At 42.3% G+C, this 21,352-nt stretch overlaps 1 protein-coding gene across 6 annotated transcripts in view; it reads right to left on the reverse strand.

The window, feature by feature from the left end:
• Positions 1-21,352, reverse strand: part of LOC139559752 (ras GTPase-activating protein nGAP-like) — a 100,054-nt gene that overhangs the window by 1,032 nt on the left and 77,670 nt on the right. For 4 of the 6 annotated variants that reach the window (XM_071376072.1, XM_071376069.1, XM_071376074.1 and 1 more), the window contains 7 exons: positions 20,652-20,888; positions 20,253-20,454; positions 10,595-10,794; positions 8,790-9,801; positions 8,467-8,610; positions 7,469-7,671; positions 7,048-7,135 (listed from right to left, as the gene is read on the reverse strand). In XM_071376072.1, coding sequence (XP_071232173.1) covers positions 7,048-7,135; positions 7,469-7,671; positions 8,467-8,610; positions 8,790-9,801; positions 10,595-10,794; positions 20,253-20,454; positions 20,652-20,888 — 2,086 coding nt within the window. The remainder of the gene's footprint in view (positions 1-7,047; positions 7,136-7,468; positions 7,672-8,466; positions 8,611-8,789; positions 9,802-10,594; positions 10,795-20,252; positions 20,455-20,651; positions 20,889-21,352) is intronic. The other 2 variants (XM_071376070.1, XM_071376071.1) reach the window with 2 other exon arrangements.

Genomic DNA, 21,352 nt, shown 5'->3' on the forward strand with positions numbered 1-21,352 from the left:
AAGAGGGAGGGACTGAGTGAGGAAAGCATTCACTTAACAGTGGAGAATAGATGAGCAGGGTAAGCTGAAGGATGACTACTACTCTGTAGATGGTGAAATTCAAATATCACAAGCAAAGTCTGAAATATACCTATTTTTTGTTTAGCAGACAAAATTATAGATACAACTAAAAACTCATATCCAAGCATTGCGTCATGTTTGTTTGAAAAAAAGAAACAATTTTAGATATCTATTCGTATACCATTCACTGAGCCTACATGTCAAGTGGCATCACTTTTAACTGAAAACTACTGTCAATTTATATTGTGTAAACACATGAGGATTATTTGTATTCAACTATCTTTAAAAAATTTATTAATAAATAAATAACTGAAATCCCAATTATATGCATAACCCTTGGGACTGAACTGTCCTGTATGATATACTTGATTGTTCCCCCTCCTAGAAGTAGGAAAACGGACTCAGTATGCCATCCTTGTAATCAGCAACATAATAATGTTTTGTCTCTAGCCATGAGCAACCTCATCTAGCCAGGTCAAGGCACTGTTACTGCAGAACTGGGGGAGAGGAGGGAAGGGGAGAAGGGTTTTGGGAGTGACGGTAGCTAAATTAGGAGGGCAGGGTGAAAAGCATCCAAAGCTGGCTGGGGATAACAGATACATCATCTGCTAAGAGCGCAACTTACAACACACAGTCCTGTAGAGACAGAAATAGTGAACACATCTGAATGTAACTGCTTCATATTTCCAGCCCTGATTCAAAACCTACTTTCTTATACTATAACAATGTTTATTTTTAACTATGAGAGCCACTGTGTCTGAAATTAGATTGACATCAGATATGGAGAAACATGAATTGTAGGGGCGTAGTATACCTACAAAAGTAATGAACATGTATTAGATTATGTTCTACATTTGTATTCTGACTGATGGGGAAATCTGAAAATCTAATTTCAAAAGCAATACGAAACAACAACGACCTCTAGTCTGCACAGGAATAAGGACTTTTTTGGCAGGGAGGCAGGAATGAGTGTCAAGTGTGGTTGCGCTCATTCAAGGCTTGACAGCATTTCCCAAAACTAGAGGACTGACTGTATTACTTGCCTGCTTGGATTACCTCCGTTGCTTTATTGACCTGGAACTCAGTGGAACATAGTGATAAAGTCAACAGGTTCTCTGCTCCAATGCAGAGCAAAAGAACTTCATCCCCCTCCAAATTCCATGTGAATAGTACCTGAAATATAGGCCTTGAAATATATCCACAGGTACATCCTCCAATTGACTCAAATTATGTCAATTAGCCTATCAGGAGCTTCTAAAGCCATGACATCATTTTCTGGAATTTTCCAAGCTGTTTAAAGGCACAGTCAACTTTGTGTATGTAAACTTCTGACCCACTGGAATTGTGATACAGTGAATTATAAGTGAAATAATCTGTCTGTAAACAATTGTTGGAAAAATTAATTGTGTCATGCACAAAGTAGATGTCCTAACTGACTTGCCAAAACTATATTTTGTTAAAAAGAAATTTGTGGAGTGGTTGAAAAATTAGTTTTAATGACTGTATGTAAACTTCCGACTTCATATTGCATATTGTATTAAACTGAAACATGTTCTTGTATTTGTAAGTGTATATATTTTTTAAATAAAACCCTGTTTGATTGATGTGTATCAAGTCTGGTAATACTTTGCCATTTTATTGCTTATAAGCTTTGTTATAATTTTTTTTGTCACAATTATTACATTTATGGGTCTATATTTAGCAGGGGACCCTCCAGATTTTCCTGGTTTTAATATAATTTAAATAACTGTTTGATACATGTAACTAGGAAGCACTGAATTAAGTGACATATCTGTTATAGATTTCCATGGGAAAGCCATCCATTTCTGGTGCTTTTCTCTGTGCGAATGTTATAACAGTATCTAATATTTCTTCTTGGGCGATCTCGGTTTAAATTATAATTTTTTGTCCGCTGATAGTTGCTTCCGATTTGTTGAGTCTATAGGATCCGTCCCACTGTTTAATTCTGATTTGTATACATTTTCATAGAAACTGAAAGAAATGGTCATTAAATCACATTGTTGTTTCTCATTACTGCCTTTGTAGCTTTATCTTTTAAAATTATAACAGGTTTAGCATGTATTCTTTTTGTGAGAGCGGCGAGATTTTGACCAGGTTTATTTGCCATCCAGTTCTCTGCTGCCAATGACTGGAACGATCTGCAAAAATCTCTGAAGCTGGAAACACTTATCTCCCTCACTAGCTTTAAGCACCAGCTGTCAGAGCAGCTCACAGATTACTGCACCTTTACATAGCCCATCTATAATTTAGCCCAAACAACTACCTCTTCCCCTACTGTATTTATTTATTTATTTTGCTCCTTTGCACCCCATTATTTATATTTTTAATTTGCACATTCTTCCACTGCAAATCTACCATTCCAGTGTTTTACTTGCTATATTGTATTTACCTCGCCACCATGGCCTTTTTTCCCCTTTACCTCCCTTATCTCACCTCATTTTCTCACATTGTATATAGACTTATTTTTCTACTGTATTATTGACTGTATGTTTTGTTTATTCCATGTGTAACTCTGTGTTGTTGTATGTGTCGAATTGCTATGCTTTCTCTTGGCCAGGTCGCAGTTGCAAATGAGAACTTGTTCTCAACTAGCCTACCTGGTTAAATAAAGGTGAAATAAAATAAAATAAAAATTAAGTAGTATGCTTTATGAGAGTTTAACCTGTAGTTGTTGGCTCTCTTAAGAAGTAAAACACTCCCGGGTGGCGCAGTGGTCTAGAGCACTGCATCGCAGTGCTATGCTGCGCCACCAGAGTCTGGGTTCGCGCCCAGGCTCTGTCGCAGCCGGCCGCGACCGGGAGGTCCGTGGGGCGACGCACAATTGGCTTAGCGTCGTCCGGGTTAGGGAGGGTTTGGCCGGTAGGGATATCCTTGTCTCATCGCGCTCCAGCGACTCCTGTGGCGGGCCGGGCGCAGTGCGCGCTAACCGAGGGGGCGGGTGCACGGTGTTTCCTCCGACACATTGGTGCGGCTGGCTTCCGGGTTGGAGGCGCGCTGTGTTAAGAAGCAGTGCGGCTAGGTTGGGTTGTGCTTCGGAGGACGCATGACTTTCGACCTTCGTCTCTCCCGAGCCCGTACGGGAGTTGTAGCGATGAGACAAGATAGTAATTACTAGCGATTGGATACCACGAAAAATTGGGGAGAAAAGGGGATAAAATTTAAAAAAATAAAAATAAAAAAAAAGAAGTAAAACACAGTATTTCTGCTTAAATTCAGAAATGGTATTTTACTCTACCTTGTAAAGATTTTTTTTATAGGCTTTTTCTAAGATTGTAAACAAAAAATAAATCACATATTGAATAAAATTCATTCTCCAATTCTTTCGCTAAATGTATTTTCTGTTGGTGTAATTAAGTATGATACCGGAGAATGATCCGATATCACAAAATCAATACTTTTTTCATCCAGTAAATAATTGAGAGCACTTTTGGAAATAAAAATCTAGCCAGTTTTTATAACTTCAATTACTTAAGAGAGAAAAAAAAATAGTATTTTGTAGTTGGGAACAGTAATTTCACTTCAAGATACAATTCAACATTATAAATCGGCCTTCTTGGTCCATATGCTGGGATAAGGGGAAATTGTGTATTCTTATTTATCAGAATGCCTACACCTTTGCTGTTACTACAGTAGGTGGCAGCATAGGTCTCTCCAACCCAGCTGCTCTTTAAAATGTTCCATTTCTCCTTTTTGTTAATGTAACTCTTGTTAAAAAATAAATACATCAGCGGACAATCTCTTAGGTGTTCAAGAACCATATGCTTTTTTCCTCCACCATTCCATGGGATATGTTGGATTTTGTAGGTATTTACTTGTATAGTCAAACCTAACCTTAACTGTTCCGTCTGTCATTGAAGAACCAGGTAAAACATTTAAACAGAAATGACATGAGGGCGGTGGGCATTCCATATAACGTGAGGATCATAGTATAAATAAATAGTTATTGTATACATTATATGTATAGAGTGTATGGGCATGTGGACTGGGCAGACATTTAACAAAAACAGTAAAAAGAAAAAAACAGGTTTATATTATTTACATAAGTATTCAGACCCTTTGCTATGAGACTCGAAATTGAGCTCAGGTGCATCATTCATCATCCTTGAGATGTTTCTACAACTTGATTCGTGTCACATGTGGTAAATTCAATTGATTGGACATGATTTGGAAAGGCACACACCTGTCTATATAAGGTCCCACAGTTGACAGTGCACGTCAGAGCAAAAATCAAGCCATGAGGTCGAAGGAATTGTCCGTAGAGCTCCGAGACAGGATAGTGTCGAGGCACAGATCTGGGGAAGGGTACCAAAAAATGTTTGCAGCATTGAGCGGTGCCTGGTTTCCCCAGGAACACAGTGGCCTCCGTCATTCTTAAATGGAAGAAGTTTGGAACCACAAAGACTCTTTCTAGAGATGGCCGCCCGGCCAAACTGAGCAATCGGGAGAGAAAGGCCTTGGGCAGGGAGGTGACCAAGAACCCGAGGGTCACTCGCACAGAGCTCCAGAGTTCCTCTGTGAAGATGGGAGAACCTTCCAGAAGGACAGCAATCTCTGCAGCACTCCACCAATCAGGCCTTTATTCAATTCCGAGGCGCATATTGAAGATGTTGGAAGAACTGTCCACATGTATTTCTTGTCAGCCAACAAGATGAGTAGGCCTAACAAACAACAAAAGCACTAGCCTATGTCAATCTACTATACCCCATAGTACAAAAATTTACCTATTCTATTCTGTGCGAGAAATAAATATTCCAAACATAGTCTGGGACAGTTGTGGGATGCGAAATATCCCAAATGAATAAAAACCTGTTTCAAGCAATGCTTCTAATGCAAAAGATGAGAATGTTTAGCTTAAAATGTTGATAAACTATTAGGATATTTCTTCACATTATAAGCGCAGCAATGCGCATACTGCTGTAGGCTATAAGCGTGAATGGTGTTTTCCTGCTAATGGAACATTCTCAAAAGTGACCACAAATGCGATTATGCATGTAATGCTTTTTTTTTTTATAAAGGTGCATTTTTAAATGGGGAAAATGGCCAAATTATCAAAACATATAGGGCTATGGGCTAGGCTATATTTAGTTTATCAATAGATTATTGGGATTCTATGTCCTGCCATGGTATATACTGTACGCAGTGTACAAAACATCCTGCCATGACAGACTGACCAGGTGAATCCAGGGGAAAGTTATGATCCTTTATTGATATCACTTGTTAAATCCACTTCAAATCAGTGTAGATGAAGGGGAGGAGAGAGGTTAAAGGATTTTTAACCCTTGAGACAAATGAGACATGGATTGTGTATGTGTGCCATTCAGCGGGTGAATGGGCAAGACACAATTTCTAAGTGCATTTGAACAGGGTATGATAGTAGGTGCCAGGCGAACCTGTTTGTGTAAAGAACTGCAACACTGCTGGGTTTTTCATGCTCAACAGTTTCTGTGTGTGTCAAGAATGGTCCTCCAACCAAAGGACATCCAGCCAACTTGACAACTGTGGTAAGCATTGGAGTCAACATAGGCCAGCATCCATGTGGAACGCTTTCGACACCTTGTACTGTCAAATATTTGACATAAGCTACCAGTCTATTTACTGTGTTGGCAGAATGTTTTAATCTTTAGCAGTCATTTATGCCTTACCTAGAAAAGGACTGTGCCAGTTTCTGTACGAGAAAACAATGGCAAATTGTTGTAGACCTGTCAGCAGAATGTTTGAATTCAACAATGTTTTATATAGACTTTTCCCCCCTAACCTAAATATGATGGACTGCCCGTGAATTCTTAAACATTGTAGGGCAGGCTACAAAAACAAATGCAATTACAGTACTTACAGTAGTAGTTACAGTTCTACATTTCTTGTGTGTTTTGGTTCTACTTTACTTTTTATAAATGTTTTATAATACTACTAATATTCATTACTGCATTATTGGGAAAGAGCACGCAAGAAAGCCATTTCACTGTACTTGTGCACATGTCAATAAAAACGTGTAATTTAGGCCTACATCAAAGTAAAAGATCAGCTGTTAAATTCAACTGCTTACTGCTACTATAAAATAGCGCTGCCTATGATATTGCTAAACTTGAAATAAATATCTATTTACTAGGCCAAATTAAATGAGAGATGTACATGGTGATTTGTTGTATGTCTAATGTTTGATTCGCTATTCTCACTAATGGCAAATGATTGCATTCTTGTTAATATGTTTTTTTATGAATACGCTTTTCATCATATCCCACATTTGCACAAAATACTTACTTGCCAGCTTGCAATACAATATTTCAACTGCTACCAGATGAAAATCCCTGCGTTTTGAATGCACGTTTCATTCCGGAATAATAATAATCATCTAGACTAGGCAACCATTTGGATCAGTAATAGGTATTTTCTCTACAGTTCACAAGGTCCAGAAAGGCACATTAGCAGGCCTGTCATAGCGAGTATTTTGTCAGGATGTATCAGTGTTAACAGATACCATCGGAAAATATGGCCTTCTCATACTAATATGCGCTGTCAGTCGTGGATCATCATCATTCTCCCAAATCGTCCTATATCAGGGAAGTTTACCATGCGCTCTGCCTTCTCTTCTGTCCAAGCAACTTCACCCACTTAGAACCAAGAACGCTTCAAAAGAACACGTTTTGGATTAGTTGTCAATGTTTTATTGTCGGAGGGGGGAAAAATAATCACTCAGAAAGTAATCCAAACGATGGCTCTTTTGTAGTTATTGTTGTAGTGTGAACACTCCTGTCTACTTGAATTAGAGCGATTTAGATTTTTTTAATCAATATAGTTGGCATTCTTGGTGTGGACAGCCCATAAGACTGAATTAATCTGTTTCCATGGAGAGTAGAATATTATTCTTAAGGGGATGGAACTGAATGGATCTGAACGGTTTTAAGTATTTGTATTATTCAAACGCCCAGCCCAGGTAGAGTACAGACAAAATGTGTGCAGTTACTATACCTGTGCATCAATGATCTTCTGCTTGGCGTCTATGACAGCCTGCATCTCTGTATGGTCTCTCTTCAGCTCCTCCTCTACAGCCATTAACCTGTGAGTGACAGAGCATAGCCACCTCAGACAAATACACATCAAAAGGGGGGGGGGGACATTGGTTGCATTTCAAATTGAATCCCATCTTTGACCAGAGCCCTGTGGACCCTGGTCAAAAGTACTGCACTATATAGGGAATAGAGTGCCATTTGGACACAGATATACAAGCAACCAGAAGCATGCCATTAAGCAGTCAATCTATGATTTTGCTTTCATTCATTCTTTAATTCATTAGTTAGTTTGTTCAATCATTCATTCACAGGAATTACGACTGAAGCACATGCTCCTTCTTGTCAGCAAAATCATCCAGAGGGTGCCTAGTAATGCCTACCTGCAGATGATGCTCTTCATCTGATTATCCTTCTCCTCCTGCTGCCGCCGCAGCCTCTCCTCGCTGTCCTCCAGGCGGGCCTTGTACTCCCTCAGCAGTTTCTGCATCTGCTGCTCCTGGGCCAGCAGACGTCTCTCGTACTCCTCCAGACACAGACTAGACACCCGCAGGCGCTCCTTCAGCTTGCAGATCTCCTGTTCATACTGGAGGGAGAGAGGCGAGAGACAGAGAAAGAGAGATAGATGGGAAGATAGAAAGAGAGAGAGTGGGAGGGGATGATCGTGTTAGTCATGCCTAAGACAAAGCCAACCTCTGTCTGCCTACACTCTACCCCAAAGCCATAAGACTGCTGAACAATTCATAAAATCGCCACCGGACAATTTACATTGACACCCCTCCCTTTTGTACACTGCTGCTACAAGCTGTTTGTTTGTTTGTTACCTATGCATAGTCACTTCGCCACCACCTACATGTAGAGATTACATCAACTAGCCTGTACCCCCGCACACGGTCTTGGTACCGGTGCCCCCTGTACATAGCCTCGTTATTGTTATTCTTATTGTGTTACTTTTTATAATTACTTTTTATTTTTGTCTACTAAGTAAATATTTCCTTCTTCTTGAACTGCACTGTTGGTTAAGGGCTTGTAAGTAAGCATTTCACTGTAAAGTCTACACTTGTTGTATTCGGCGCATGTGACAAAGTTTGATTTGATTTAATTAGCAGGCTCATGTGTTGGACTTGGTAATGAAGAAGACAGCCAGCACTAGCAAATATAACTTCAAAACGTGAAACCAAGCCATGAGGTCGAAGGAATTGTCCGTAGAGCTCTGAGACAGGATTGTGTCAAGGCACAAATCTTGGGAAGGGTACCATAACATTTCTGCAGCATTGAAGGTCCCCAAGAAGACAGCCAGCACTAACAAATATAACTTCAAAACGTGGACATGTTTTGGCCATCAAACCTTCATTGGCTGTGACTCTGGCTGACTCTTTACCTTCTCTGCGTTCCTGCTGTCCTGGCTGCTCTGATCTGCTGGGGCCGCCTGCTCCTCCTCGTCCTCGTACTGGCCGTTATTCAGCACCCACGCTGCTGTCCTCTCTACTGGTGACATGGTGACTGGCTCTACTGGCGACGCCACCTGCACCACCACCATCACCACAGATACTGAGATGTCAATCAAATCTACCCTGAGTGGCCAACACGACTGGCCACACCTTATTTCGGAGACATTTAGCCTTGATAATAACAACATAATATATAGGGGTGTCGTAGCTGAGCTTGTGTATCTAAGTGTAGTTCTGTATGCCAGACGAGTACCTGGTGTGGTGTCTGCTGCTTGGCCACGCTCCTGACGGGGGGCACAGGGCTCTCCATGGAGCAGGTGGACTGCTGGTGTGAGTGGCCTCCAGTGCCTGCACCTGGCTGGGCCTGGATGGGGATAGGCATGGGCTCCGTGTTGATGGAGCTGCTGCTGCGCAGAGATGCGCTGTGGGGCAGGGAGTGGGGCGTCCGGGCCCCACCACTCCCCCCGCTGCGGCTCTGCTGCTCCACCCTCACGATGTGGGCTGTGCCCGTGCTGTTCTGCCTGGGCACTGCCACTGCGTGGGCCCCTCCCTGGTGGTCCGGCAGGGTGTGGCGGCGCGGCGTGGAGCAGTCCTCACTCTGCGTGCTCCGCTGGCTGAACTCCTCCAGGCTGCTATTGGACGGGACCCTGCCCCCCTTCCCCCTCTGGTTCCCGCCTCCGAACTCAACCTCCGAGTTGCTGTGGCTGCGGGAGCTATCGGTGCTCAGGTTCTCTGAGCTGGAGCCCGGCTGAAGGGAGTGCACTGAGTGGGAGTGGCCCGAGTGTGTTGTGGAGTGTACTGCTGTGTTTTGTTGTTGTTGTTGTTGTGTCAGGTTGCTAAGGTGATAGACAGGGTTCTGGAAAGAGAGAGGCTGGAGGCTCCTCTGCTGGCTGAGGGATGGGTGTAGGGGCCGACGCACCTGCGGCGCACTCTGGGGGAGGTTGTCCCGTAACGATGGCTTCTGGTGTAGGGCTTGGTGTGACTGTGGGGTGGTAGCCTGGTGGGGGTGTCCGATAGAGACCTGGGAGCCCACCCTGCTCAGCCTGGGTGGAGCTTCGTGGAGAGGGAGGGGTCCCTGGCCACTCTGGACCATGTGAGAGTCCTGGAGGTCCACCAGGGAGATGCTGCGTCCATTGGGCAGAAGGTTCTCTCTCTCCTCCTTGTCCGAGAAGCTCATGCTGTGGGCGGACGACTGCTGGCCCAGGAGAGGGTTCTTCCCCCGGTGAAGGCCGTCCATAACATGCTCCTGGACTGGGGACTTGATGCTGCAAAACACACAACACATTAACAGAGAGTTCTGAAACCAAAACTAGTACCAGTCCAAAATGGCATCATATTCCCTATGTAGTTAACTACTTTGAACAGGGCCCATAGGGGTCTGGTCAAAATTAGTGCACTATATATGCCTAGGGCAGGGAACCCTGGTTTTGGATTGCCGCAGGCACTTCATGTTTTTGATTTAACCTACCTGAAAGACTAGGTGTGTTGAATTTAGGCAATCAATGAACTGATCAATAAACTAAGTAGCCCAGTTTGGTGCCTAGTTGGGACAAAACCCTGCACTACCTGCGGTTCTCCAGGAACAGGGTTGTCTAGCCCTGGCATAGGGAATAGAGTGCCATTAGGGACACAGGTGAAATGCAGCTAACCTTCTTTTCCTTTCAAGTTTAACTCAATGTTCCTTTAGCATCAATATTTACTCTGATCCACTTTAAAGCTGGAAAAACTTCCATCTCAGATTCCCTCATTACCTCTTCAGCCGCTAAAAATTGAAAGTCTCTAGCTGCAGCTTTATTTAGAAAGATCCTAGCAGTGAGTCATCTCCCAAATCAATGCACCATAAAACAACCTATCCATATAAACTGCATGAGCATATACCAACATCTCTCAACTTTATGTATGAAAGCTGAATCTCCAGATTAACTGGCACAAAATCACCAGACGAAACAGCCTTTGAAAAGAACTACAGCCAGAACTACACCACAGAATTAGACCATGCATGGCTGGGTGGTGATTGGCAATATAGTTGCGGCGGTTGTGACCATTTTGGAGTCCTACCTGTCGGCCGGATCTTCGAATATCCTCTGCAGGCCTGAAGAGACGCTGCCGGTGATATTTTGTGAGGAGCTGTTGTCCTGGAAGCGTCGGAGCTGCTGCTGGATTGGTGTGGGGCTGGACAGAGAGTGGGCTATGTCCCCCAGGATGCGAGGCAGGGGGCCCAGCTTGGCTACAGTCGCCTGCAGGAAGGAATTTTCACCCTGGGTTGCACGTTACCATGACGAAGGCAGCAGCACCAAGCCACGTCACCCAGTATTGTGGAATGAGGATGGCAGAAGGTTTGGAGGACAGAGGATTGGCAGGTTTGTTGGTTGGTTGGCAATGAGAAGCACCATAATGCATTGGTGTTGTCGGGACAGTGTAACCATGGAGACACAGTGTGTGTCAGGCAGAGTAGAAGGGTGGAGTGGAAAAGGAGGGAGGGGTGGGGACAGTAGGGGCAGAAAAAGATTGAGGAGAAAACATAAGGAAATGAATAAATTTGGGGTAAAAAAATTTAAACAACACATGCCACTAAATAACAGCCATTCCAAACACAAAAAACATGCATCAAGGGCAAACTAATGCAGGAGGTTGTGAGGTAAGAATAAGATGTAGGGAGTATTGAAATGAATACTGTAAAAAACTAGGGTTCACAGAAGAATAAACATACAGTTCCCTTCAGAAAGTATTCACACCACTTTACTTTTTCTAAGTCAAAACTGTAACTAGGCCACTCAGGAACATTCAATGTTGTCTTGGTACGCAACTCCAGTTTATATATTTGGCCTTGTGTTTTAGGTAATTGTTCTGCTGAAAGGTGAATTTGTCTCCCAGTGTCTGTTGGAAAGCAGACTAAACTAAGTCTGTTTCTTTTTATCTTAAAAAAACTCCCTTTTTCTTGCCGATGACAAGCATACCCATAACATGATGCAGCCAACACCATGCTTGAAGAGAGGTCCTCAGTGATGTGTTGGATTTGCCCCAAACATAACACTTTGTATTCAGGACATTAAGTTAATTTCTTTGCCACATTTTTTGCAGTAATACTTCAGTGCCTTATTGCAAACAAGATGCATGTTTTAGAAAACGTTTATGTATTTTCTCTGTCATTTTTGTTAGTATTGTGGAGTAACTACAATGTTGTTGATCCATCCTTAGTTATCTCCTATAACAGCTATTAAACTCTAACGGTTTTAAATCCCTGAATTATTTAATTCCTCTCCATCAACTAAGAAGGGTGCCAGTATTTTTCTTTGTGACTGGGTGTATTGATACACCATCCAAAGTGTAATTAATAATTTCACCATGCAAAGAAATATTCAATGTCTGCTTTAAAAAAAAAAAACATCTGCCAATAGGTTCCCTTCTTTGCGAACCATTGGAAAACCTCCCTGGGCTTTGTGGTTGAATTTGTGCTCGAAATGACCTGCTCGACTGAGGGACCTTACAGATAATTTGTATGTGTGGGGTACAGAGATGGGATAGTCATTAAAAAATAATGTTAAACACTATTATTGCACACAGAGTGAGTCTATGCAACTTGTGAAACATTTCTTTATCCTGAACTTCGCTAGGCTTGCCATAACAAAGTGGTTGAATACTTATTGACTCAAGACATTTCAGCTTTTAACCTGTTTGGGATAGGGGGCAGTATTTTCACGTTCGGATGAAAAGCGTGCCCAGACTAAACTGCCTGCTACTCAGGCCCAGAAGCTAAGATATGCATATTATTAGTAGATTTGGATAGAAAATATTCAGAAGTTTCTAAAACTGTTTGAATGATGTCTGTGAGTATAACAGAACTCATATGGCAGGCAAAAACCTGAGAAAAATCCAACCAGTAAGTGGGAAATCTGAGGTTTGTAGGTTTTCAAGTCTTTGCCTATCCAATATACAATGTAAATGGGGTCATATTGCACTTCCTAAGGCTTCCACTAGATGTCAACAGTCTTTAGAACCTTGTTTCAGGCTTCTACTAAGAAGGGGGAGCGAATAAGAGCTGTTTGACTAAGGGGTCTGGCAGAATGCAATGAGCTAAGTCACTCGCGCAGCCGTGAGAGCAAGCTGTGTTCCCTTTCATTTCTAAAGACAAAGGAATTGTCCGGTTGAAACCTTATTGAAGATTTATGATAAAAACATCATAAAGATTGATTCTATACATCGTTTGACATGTTTCTACGAACTGTAATAGAACTTTTTTGACTTTTCGTCTGGACTTGCCCGCGCCTTGTGAATTTCGATTGGTGAACTAAACGCGCTAACAAAAAGGAGGTATTTGGACATAAAGATAAACTTTATCGAACAAAACAAACATTTATTGTGGAACTGGAATTCCTGGGAGTGCATTCTGATGAAGATCATCAAAGGTAAGTGAATATTTATAACGCTATTTCTGACTTTTACTGAGTCCACAACATGGCGGGTATCTGTATGGCTTGTTTTTGTGGCTGAGCGCTGTACTCAGATTATTGCATGGTGTGCTTTTTCCGTAAAGCTTTTTTGAAATCTGACACAGTGGTTGCATTAAGGAGAAGTATATATTTAATTCTATGCTATTCTAATTCTATATAACACTTGTATCTTTTATCAAAGTTTATGATGAGTATTTCTGTAAATTGATGTGGCTCTCTGCAAATTCGCCGGATGTTTGAGGAACAACATTACTGAACATAACGCGCCAATGTAAACTGAGATTTTTGGATATAAATATGAACTTTATCGAACAAAACATACATGTATTGTGTAACATGAAGTCCTATGAGTGCCATCTGATGAAGATCAAAGGTTAGTGATTCATTTTCTCTATTTCTGCTTTTTGTGACTCCTCTCTTTGGCTGGAAAATGGCTGTATGTTTTTTGTGACTAGGCGCTGACCTAACATAATCGTATGGTGTGCTTTCGCTGTAAAGCCTTTTTGAAATCGGACATGATGGCTAGATTAACAAGAAATTAAGCTTTAATTTGGTGTACTGCAATTGTGAATGCATGAAAGTTAAATATTTCCCCAAAATATTTTTGAATTTTGCGCTCTGCCATTACAGAGGATGTTGTCGAAAATAAATGTGTAAACTTTTCTAAAAACACAATTTCACTTTGACATTATGGGGTATTGTGTGTAGATCAGTGACACAAAATCTCAACTTAATCCATTTTAAATTCAGGCTGTAATAAAATGTGGAAAAAGTCAAGGGGTGTGAATACTTTCTGAAGGCACTGTAAACATGTAAAATAATCAAACATGCATTTATAAATTAACAAACTCAGGGTACAGTGTAGGAGCCTTGCAGGATTTGGGTTAGGGTGAGTGGTTGCCAGGTGCAGAGAATGAGTGGGTGACTTTACCCTGCTTTAAAACTTTTAGAATCGAAATTTACATTTTTAGGGAATGTCATAGTGAAAAAAAGCATTAGGGGTAAAACCATCCTGGACTGTATAATTCATTTTCCTCTAACCCTTTAGCCACGAGAGGCTTAATATGCAAGTCAAATCAATGTGGTGTAAGCTGATTAGGCAGACTTTTGTCCTAACACCACTTGATATCATTAGATTATAGCTCAGTTATATGACTAAGACCCATTTACCCACATTTAATCCACAAAACCATTACATTCAGCACTTTTCAGACTCATAAATGTGTTATTTTAGATTAATAGCCGCTATAAAACTACCCTACAAGCCCGCAAATACTGTAGTGGAACAGAGTAGGAAAATTAAGATAATTGTCGTAATGATAGCACACATTCAGATGTGCAGAGCCAAACCCCCTACACACCACTGCAAGGCATCATTTGCCTTGGATATATACCTACTAAGGGGCACAATTAGGAGCCTGAACATGTAATTAAAGTACAGCAAGCATTCTGCTTCAGGCTTACTAACGACATGGCTCTGTCCCAAATGGTACCCTATTCACTTAAGCCCATGGACTCTGGTCAAAAGTAGTGCACTATAAAGGGAATAGGGCGCCATTTGCGATCCATCTGTTAACAGACGTACGGCACCAGTCAAAAGTTTGGACACACGAACTCATTCAAGGGTTTTTCTTTATTTTTACTATTTTTTACATTGTAGAATAATAGTGAAGACATCAAAACTATGAAATAACACATAAGGAATCATGTAGTAACCAGAACATTATTAAACAAATCAAAATATATTTTATATTTGAGATTCTTCAAAGTAGCCACCCTTTGCCTTGATGACAGCTTTGCACATTCTTGGCATTCTTTCAACCAGTTTCATGAGGTCGTCACCTGGAATGCATTTCAATTAACAGGTGTGCCTTGTTAAAAGTCCATTTTGGGGTGGTAGTATACAGAAGAAAGCCCTAATTGGTAAAAAACCAAGTCCATATTATGGCAAGAACAGCTCATATAAAACAAGAGAAACGACAGTCCATCATAACTTTGACATGAAGTTCAGTTAAACCAGAAAATTTCAAGAACTTTGAAAGTTTCTTACAGTGCAGTCGCAAAAACCATCAAGCGCCATGATGAAACTGGATCTCGTGAGGACGGCCACAGGAAAGGAAGACAGAGTTAACTTTGCTGCCGAGGATACGTTCATTAGAGTTAACGGGACATCAGATTGCAGCCCAAATAAATGCTTCAGAGTTCAAGTAACAGACACACCTCAACATCAACGGTTCAGAGACAATGTGAATCAGGCCTAAATCGTCGAATTACTGCAAAGAAACCACTACTAAAGGACACCAATAATAAGAAGAGACTTACTTGGGCCAAGAAACACAAGCAATGGACATTAGACCGGTGAAAGTCTGTCCTTTGGTCTGATGAGACCGAATTTGAGATTTTTTGTTCCAACCGCCGTGTCTTTGTGAGACGCAGAGTAGGTGAACGGATGATCTCCGCATGTGTGGTTCACACCGTGAAGCAAAGGTCGACTGATTAATTGGCAAGGCCGAATAATTAGGGCAGATATCAAGTTTTCATAACAATCGGTAATCAGCATTTTTGGATGCCGATTACATTGCACTCCACGAGGAGACTGCGTGGCAGGCTGTCCACCTGTTACGCGAGTGCAACAATGAGCCAAGGTAAGTTGCTAGCTAGCATTAAATGCATCTTATAAAAAACAATCAATCTTAACATAATCACTAGTTAACTACACATGGTTGATGATATTACTAGTTTAACTAACTTGTCCTGCGTTGCAAATAATCATTGCGGTGCCTGTTATTTATCATCGAATCACAGCCTACATCGCCAAACAGGTGATGATTTAACAAGTGCATTCGCAAAAAAGCACTGTCATTGCTCCAATGTACCTAACCATAAACATCAATGCCTTTCTTAAAATCAATACACAAGTATATTTTCTAAAACCTGCATATTTAGTTAAAATAAATTAATGTCAGCAGGTAATATTAACTAGGGAAATTGTGTCACTTCTCTTGCGTTCTGTGCAAGCAGAGTCAGGGTATATGCAGCAGTTTGGGCCGCCTGGCTCGTTGCGAACTGTGTGAAGACAATTTCTTCCTAACAAAGACTTGCCAGCAGCTCTTCGCAATGCTTGAAGTACAGCGCTGTTTATGACTTCAAGCCTATCAACTCCCGAGATTAGGCTGGCAATACTATAGTGCCAATAAGAACATCCAACAGTCAAAGATATATGAAATACAAATGTATAGAGAAATAATCCTATAATAACTACAATCTAAAACTCAAAGACTCATGTTAAAAGGAACCAACAGCTTTCATATGTTCTCATGTTCTGCGCAAGGAACTTAAACGTTAGCTTTTTTACATGGCACATACCGCATTTTTACTTTCTTCTCCAACACTTTGTTTTTGCATTATTTAAACCAAATTGAAAATGTTTCATAATTTATTTGAGACTAAATTGTTTTTATTTATGTAATATATTAAGTTAAAATAAAAGTGTTCATTCAGTATTGTTGTAATTGTCATTATTACAAATATACATATACAGAAATTGGCCGATCAATCGGTATCGGCTTTTTTTGTTCCTCCAATAAATCGGTATCGGCGTTGAAAAATCATAAATCGGTCAACCTCTACCGTGAAGCATTTATATTTTTATTTCACCAGGTAGGCCAGTTGAGAACAAGTTCTCATTTACAACTGCGACCTAGCCAAGATAAAGCAAAGCAGTGCGACACAAACACCACAGAGTTACACATGGAATAAACAAACATACACTCAATAACACAATAGAAAGAAAGTATATATATATATATATATATACAGTATAGTGTGTGCAAATGGCGTGAGGAGGTAAGGCAATAAATAGGCCATAGTGACGAAGTAATTACCATTTAGCAAATTAACACTGGAGTGATAGATGTGCAGATGATGATGTGCAAGTAGAAATACTGGTGTGCAAAAGAGCAGAAAAGTAAAAAAAAAATATGGGGATTAGGTAGGTAGATTGGGTGGGCTATTTACAGATGGGCTGTGTACAGCTGCAGCGATCGGTTAGCTGCTCAGAAAGCTGATGTTTAAAGTTAGTGAGGGATATATAAGTCTTCAACTTCAGCGATTTTTGCAATTCGTTCCAGTCATTGGCAGCAGAGAACTGGAAGGAAAGGCGGCCAAAGGAGGTGTTGGCTTTGGTGATGACCAGTGAGATATACCTGCTGGAGCGCGTGCTACGGGTGGGTGTTGTTATCGTGACCAGTGAGCCGAGATAAGGCAGAACTTTACCTAGCAAAGACTTAGATGATGACCTGGAGCCAGAGGTACTGGCGACGAATATGTAGCGAGGGCCAGCTGACGAGAGCATACAGGTCGCAGTGGTGGGTGGTATATGGGGCTTTGGTGACAAAATGGATGGCACTGTGATAGACTGCATCCAGTTTGCTGAGTAGAGTGTTGGAGGCTATTTTGTAAATCACATCGCCGAAGTTGAGGATCGGTAGGATTATCAGCTTTACGAGGGTATGTTTGGCGGCGTGAGTGAAGGAGGCATTGTTGCGAAATAGGAAGCCAATTCTAGATTTAAGTTTGGATTGGAGATGTTTAATATGAGTCTGGAAAGAGAGTTTACAGTCTAGCCAGACACCTAGGTATTTGTAGTTGTCCACATATTCTAAGTCAGAACCGTCCAGAATAGTGATGCTAGTTGGGCGGGCGGTTGCGGGCAGCGATCGGTTGAAAAGCATGCATTTAGTTTTACTAGCATTTAAGAGCAGCTGGAGGCCACAGAAGGAGTGTTGTTTGGCATTGAAGCTCGTTTGAAGTTTGTTAGCACAGTGTCCAAAGAAGGGCCAGATGTATACAGAATGGTGTCGTCTGCATAGAGGTGGATCAGGGAATCACCCCTCAGAAAGAGCGACTTCGTTGATATATACAGAGAAAAGAGTCGGCCCGGACAACAGGCCCTCCGATTTGACACACTTAACTCTACCTGAGAAGTAGTTGGTGAACCAGGCAAGGCAGTCATTTGAGAAACCAAGGCTGTTGAGTCTGCCGATAAGAATACGGTGATTAACAGAGTCGAAAGCCTTGGCCTGGTCGATGAAGACGGCTGCACAGTACTGTCTATTATCGATGGTGGTTGTGATATAATTTAATACCTTGAGCGTGGCTGAGGTGCACCCGTGACCACCTCGGAAACCGGATTGCACAGCGAAGAAGGTACGGTGGGATTCGAAATGGTCAGTGATCTGTTTATTAACTTGGCTTTCTAAGACTTTAGAAAGGCAGGGCAGGATGGATATAGGTCTGTAATAGTTTGTGTCTAGAGTGTCACCCCCTTTGAAGAGGGGGATGACTGTGGCAGCTTTCCAATTTTAGGGATCTCGGACGATACGAGAGGTTGAACAGACTGGTAATAGGGGCTGCAACAATGGCGGTGAATAATTTTAGAAAGAGAGGGTCCAGATTGTCTAGCCCAGCTGATTTGTACGGGTCCAGGTTGTGCAGCTCTTTCAGAACATCTGCTATCTGGATTTGGGTGAGGGAGAAGCTGGGGAGGCTTGGGCAAGTAGCTGTGGGGTTGCGGAGCTGTTGGCCGGGGTTGGGGTAGCCAGGAGGAAATCATGGCCAGCCGTAGAGAAGTGCTTATTGAAATTCTTCGAATATCTTGGATTTATCGGTGGTGACAGTGTTTCCTAGCCACAGTGCAGTGGGCAGCTGGGAGGAGGAGCTCTTATTCTCCATGGACTTTACAGTGTCCCAAAACTTTTTGGAGTTAGAGCTACAGGATGCAAATTTCTGTTGGAAAAAGCTAGCCTTTGCTTTCCTGACTGACTGCGTGTATTGGTTCCTGACTTCCCTGAAAAGTTGCACATCGCGGGGACTATTTGATGCTAGTGCAGTCCGCCACAGGAAGTTTTTGTGCTGGTCGAGGGCAGTCAGGTCTGGAGTGAACCAAGGGCTATATCTGTTCTTAGTTCTACATTTTTTGAAAGGGGCATGCATATTTAAGATGGTGAGGAAATTACTTTTAAAGAACGACCAGGCATCCTCTACTCACGGGATGAGGACAATATTCTTCCAGGATACCCAGGCCAGGTCGATTAGAAAGGCCTGCTCGCTTAAGTGTTTTAGGGAGCGTTTGACTGTGATGAAGGGTGGTCGTTTGACCGCGGACCCATTACGGACGCAGGCAATGAGGCAGTGATCGCTGAGATCCTGATTGAAAACAGCAGAGGTGTATTTGGAGTGCAAGTTGGTCAGGATAATATCTATGAGGGTGCCCATGTTTACGGATTTAGGGTTGTACCTGGTGGATTCCTTGATCATTTGTGTGAGATTCAGGGCATCTAGCTTCGATTGCAGGACTGCCGGGGTGTTAGGCATATCCCAGTTTAGGTCACCTAACATAACAAACTCTGAAGATAGATGGGGGGCAATCAATTCACATATGGTGTCCAGGGCACAGCTGGGAGTTGAGGGGGGTCTATAACAGGCGGCAACAGTGAGAGACCTATTTCTGGAGAGATTCATTTTTTAAATTAGAAGCTCGAACTGTTTGGGCAAAGACCTGGAAAGTATGACAGAACTTTGCAGGCTATCTCTACAGTAGATTGCAACTCCTCCCATTGAGGAGGTGGTGTGATGGTGCTTCGCTGGTGACACTGTCTGTGATTTATTTAGAATTCAAGGCACACTTAACCAGCATGGCTACCACAGCATTCTGCAGCGATACGCCATCCCATCTGATTTGCGCTTAGTGGGACTATCATTTGTTTTTCAACAGGACAATGTCCCAACACACCTCCAGGCTGTGTAAGGGCTATTTGACTGAGAAGGAGAGTGATGGAGTGCTGCATCAGATGACCTGGCCTCCACAATCACCCGACCTCAACGCAATTGAGATGGTTTGTGATTAGTTGGACCGCAGACTGAAGGAAAAGCAGCCAACAAGTGCTCAGCATATGTGGGAACTACTTCAAGAGTGTTGTAAAAGCATTCCTCATGAAGCTGTCTGAGAGAATGCCAAGAGTGTGCAAAGCTGTCATCAAGGCAAAGGGTGGCTACTTTGAAGAATCTCAAATATATTTTGATTAGTTAACACTTTTTTGGGTTACTACATGATTCCATATGTGTTATTTCATAGTTTTGATGTCTTCACTACTATTTTACAATGTAGAATATATTAAAAATAAAGAAAAACCCTGAATGAGTAGGTGTGTCCAAACCTTTGACTGGTACTGTATCACTGCTGCCCACTCCAAGGGCTTACTTACCTTGTCCAACTGGGACACCACGTCCCACAGAAGTGAGTGGAGGACCGACAGCTCCCGTCCAAGGTCGATGTAACCTTCAAATCCCGGTGTGTTGGAGATGGTCTCTGGGTTGGAGATCTCTGTGAGGAAACGCATCATACCTGCCCACTCATGCTCCAGGAAGTCATTCATAAATGCCATGTACTCCTCTTTGTTGCCAAACCTTGGGACACAGACAACCAACATTTGTTTAACGTGCTTTCTACTTAACTAGGATTGGCATCTTGTGAACTTGTAAAAGTGATGAAATTAGTTCAGAGGAATTTAGTCCAGGGTGCACACACAACCAACAATTAGGGTGTCATTTAAGACAGCCGTGATATGTAATCTGCCATGCTACCAGTAAACGGGTAAACCTACTTGGCGAAGTTAGCCAGGTTCTGAATGACCTTGGCGATGAGGGTGAGGGTACGGGAGGTGCGGTCATCGGGGTACTCCTGCATGAGGTTAAAGAGCGAGGGTGACATGATGGCGGGACAGAGGAAGCGGAGGAACAAGGAAGCGCTGATGAGGCGCTTGCTGATGTCCTGGTTCCCTCGGGACAGACACTGCTGCTTCCATGCTGCAAACACCTCCTTCAACTCCCGCGGGAACACACTGGGGAGGCAAAGGAGAGAGTCAGGCTCCTTCTCAATTCATCCTCTCCCTTCACCTTGTCAAAACGCATTGGAGAAGAAGGTCTGAGGGGACCCTCTCCTCGAATATGGTTGAGAAGGACGCAAGGAGATAGGATGAGAGGAATTCCAATAAGACGAATTGAGATCACAAGCAGCCTCAGTCATCACAAACGGACACATACCCCACCAAAAATAACCACCAGGTGGCAGCATGCACTTTACATCCTCACTATATTGAAGCCAAGCCAGATGTACCACCCAACTCTATGACAATCTCTTTAAGAACAACAAGACTAAGCAAGTACCCAAAAATTGGAGCCATCAATGTTTGCAGTTATTCTTCTTTAGTCACATTTACAAGGAGTTGGAACTTTTGACTTTCCCTAAGTGGAGGCAAACCAAGGCCCTTTGGCTATATGTGACTTTAAGGCCAGAGTGCTGAGA

The sequence above is a fragment of the Salvelinus alpinus genome, chromosome 30 (assembly GCF_045679555.1).
Source record: "Salvelinus alpinus chromosome 30, SLU_Salpinus.1, whole genome shotgun sequence".
Classification (NCBI taxonomy): Eukaryota; Metazoa; Chordata; class Actinopteri; order Salmoniformes; family Salmonidae; genus Salvelinus; species Salvelinus alpinus.